This window comes from Malurus melanocephalus, unplaced genomic scaffold, assembly GCF_030028575.1.
Source record: "Malurus melanocephalus ecotype Western Australia unplaced genomic scaffold, MMel_1.1 scaffold_9983, whole genome shotgun sequence".
In the NCBI taxonomy this organism is placed as follows: Eukaryota; Metazoa; Chordata; class Aves; order Passeriformes; family Maluridae; genus Malurus; species Malurus melanocephalus.
The window spans coordinates 1-1073 of record NW_026633213.1 but is presented as its reverse complement, the minus strand read 5'-3'; the positions used below and the strand labels follow the sequence as shown (position 1 = coordinate 1073).

General features: G+C 61.4%; 1 protein-coding gene across 1 annotated transcript; it reads left to right on the top strand.

The window, feature by feature from the left end:
* The first annotated feature begins 415 nt into the window (after positions 1-415).
* LOC130588687 (growth/differentiation factor 11) lies at positions 416-904 on the top strand. Its single transcript, XM_057389581.1, has one exon. The coding sequence runs from the start codon at positions 420-422 to the stop codon at positions 789-791; it is 372 nt and encodes a 123-aa protein (XP_057245564.1). The 5' UTR covers positions 416-419; the 3' UTR covers positions 792-904.
* Positions 905-1073: the final 169 nt, after the last annotated feature.

Genomic DNA, 1073 nt, shown 5'->3' with positions numbered 1-1073 from the left:
GGGTGGCACAGACAGAGGTTCGGGGTGTCCCCAGGGAGGAAATGGGGTGGGTGGTGGCGCATTGCCATGCGGCTGGGGACAGTTTAGAGATGGTGACAGGTGGAGATGGGACAGTTTAGAGATGGACAGCCAGGTGACACTGGCACTGGGGACAGTGAGAGCTCGGGGGGCAGGGCTGGTGCCACCTTGAGAGGGCTGCTGTCACTTTTGTGCGGCTGATGCCACCTCCCTGGGCAGTGTGTCACCATTGTCCCCTGTGTCCCCTCTGTGTCCCCAGCACCCGTTCAGGGATCTGCGGGTGCTGGAGAACAACAAGCGCTCCCGGTGGAAATTGGGGCTGGTGCCACCCCCATGGTGCCAGTGCCACCTCCCTGGGCAGTGTGTCACCATTGTCCCCTGTGTGTCCCCAGCACCCGTTCATGGAGCTGCGCGTTCTGGAGAACAACAAGCGCTCCCGGCGGAACCTGGGGCTGGACTGCGACGAGCACTCGACSGAGTCGCGCTGCTGCCGGTACCCGCTGACCGTGGACTTCGAGGCGTTCGGCTGGGACTGGATCATCGCCCCGAAGCGCTACAAGGCCAACTACTGCTCGGGCCAGTGCGAGTACATGTTCATGCAGAAGTACCCGCACACGCACCTGGTGCAGCAGGCGAACCCGCGCGGCTCGGCCGGGCCCTGCTGCACGCCCACCAAGATGTCGCCCATCAACATGCTCTACTTCAACGACAAGCAGCAGATCATCTACGGCAAGATCCCCGGCATGGTGGTGGATCGCTGCGGCTGCTCCTAGAGCCGCCCTCCTTCCTCTTCCTCGTCCTTCCTCCCGCCGCGGAGCTGCCCCTCGGAGCGACCCCTCCCCTCTCTGCCCGCGCCGCCGCCGCACAGCTCCTCTTCGAATTTTTTTTTTTTCGCGCTGTTTCTTGCTTTTTTTTTGTTTTGTTTTGTTTTTTGGGGTTTTGTTTTTAAAATGTTTTTCCTCTCGGTTCGCGGGGAGGGAGGGCAGGCGAGGCGGGAAGCGGAAAGTGACCGAGGCCGAGAGTTGAAATCGGTTGGGATGGCGGAGAAAAGAGAG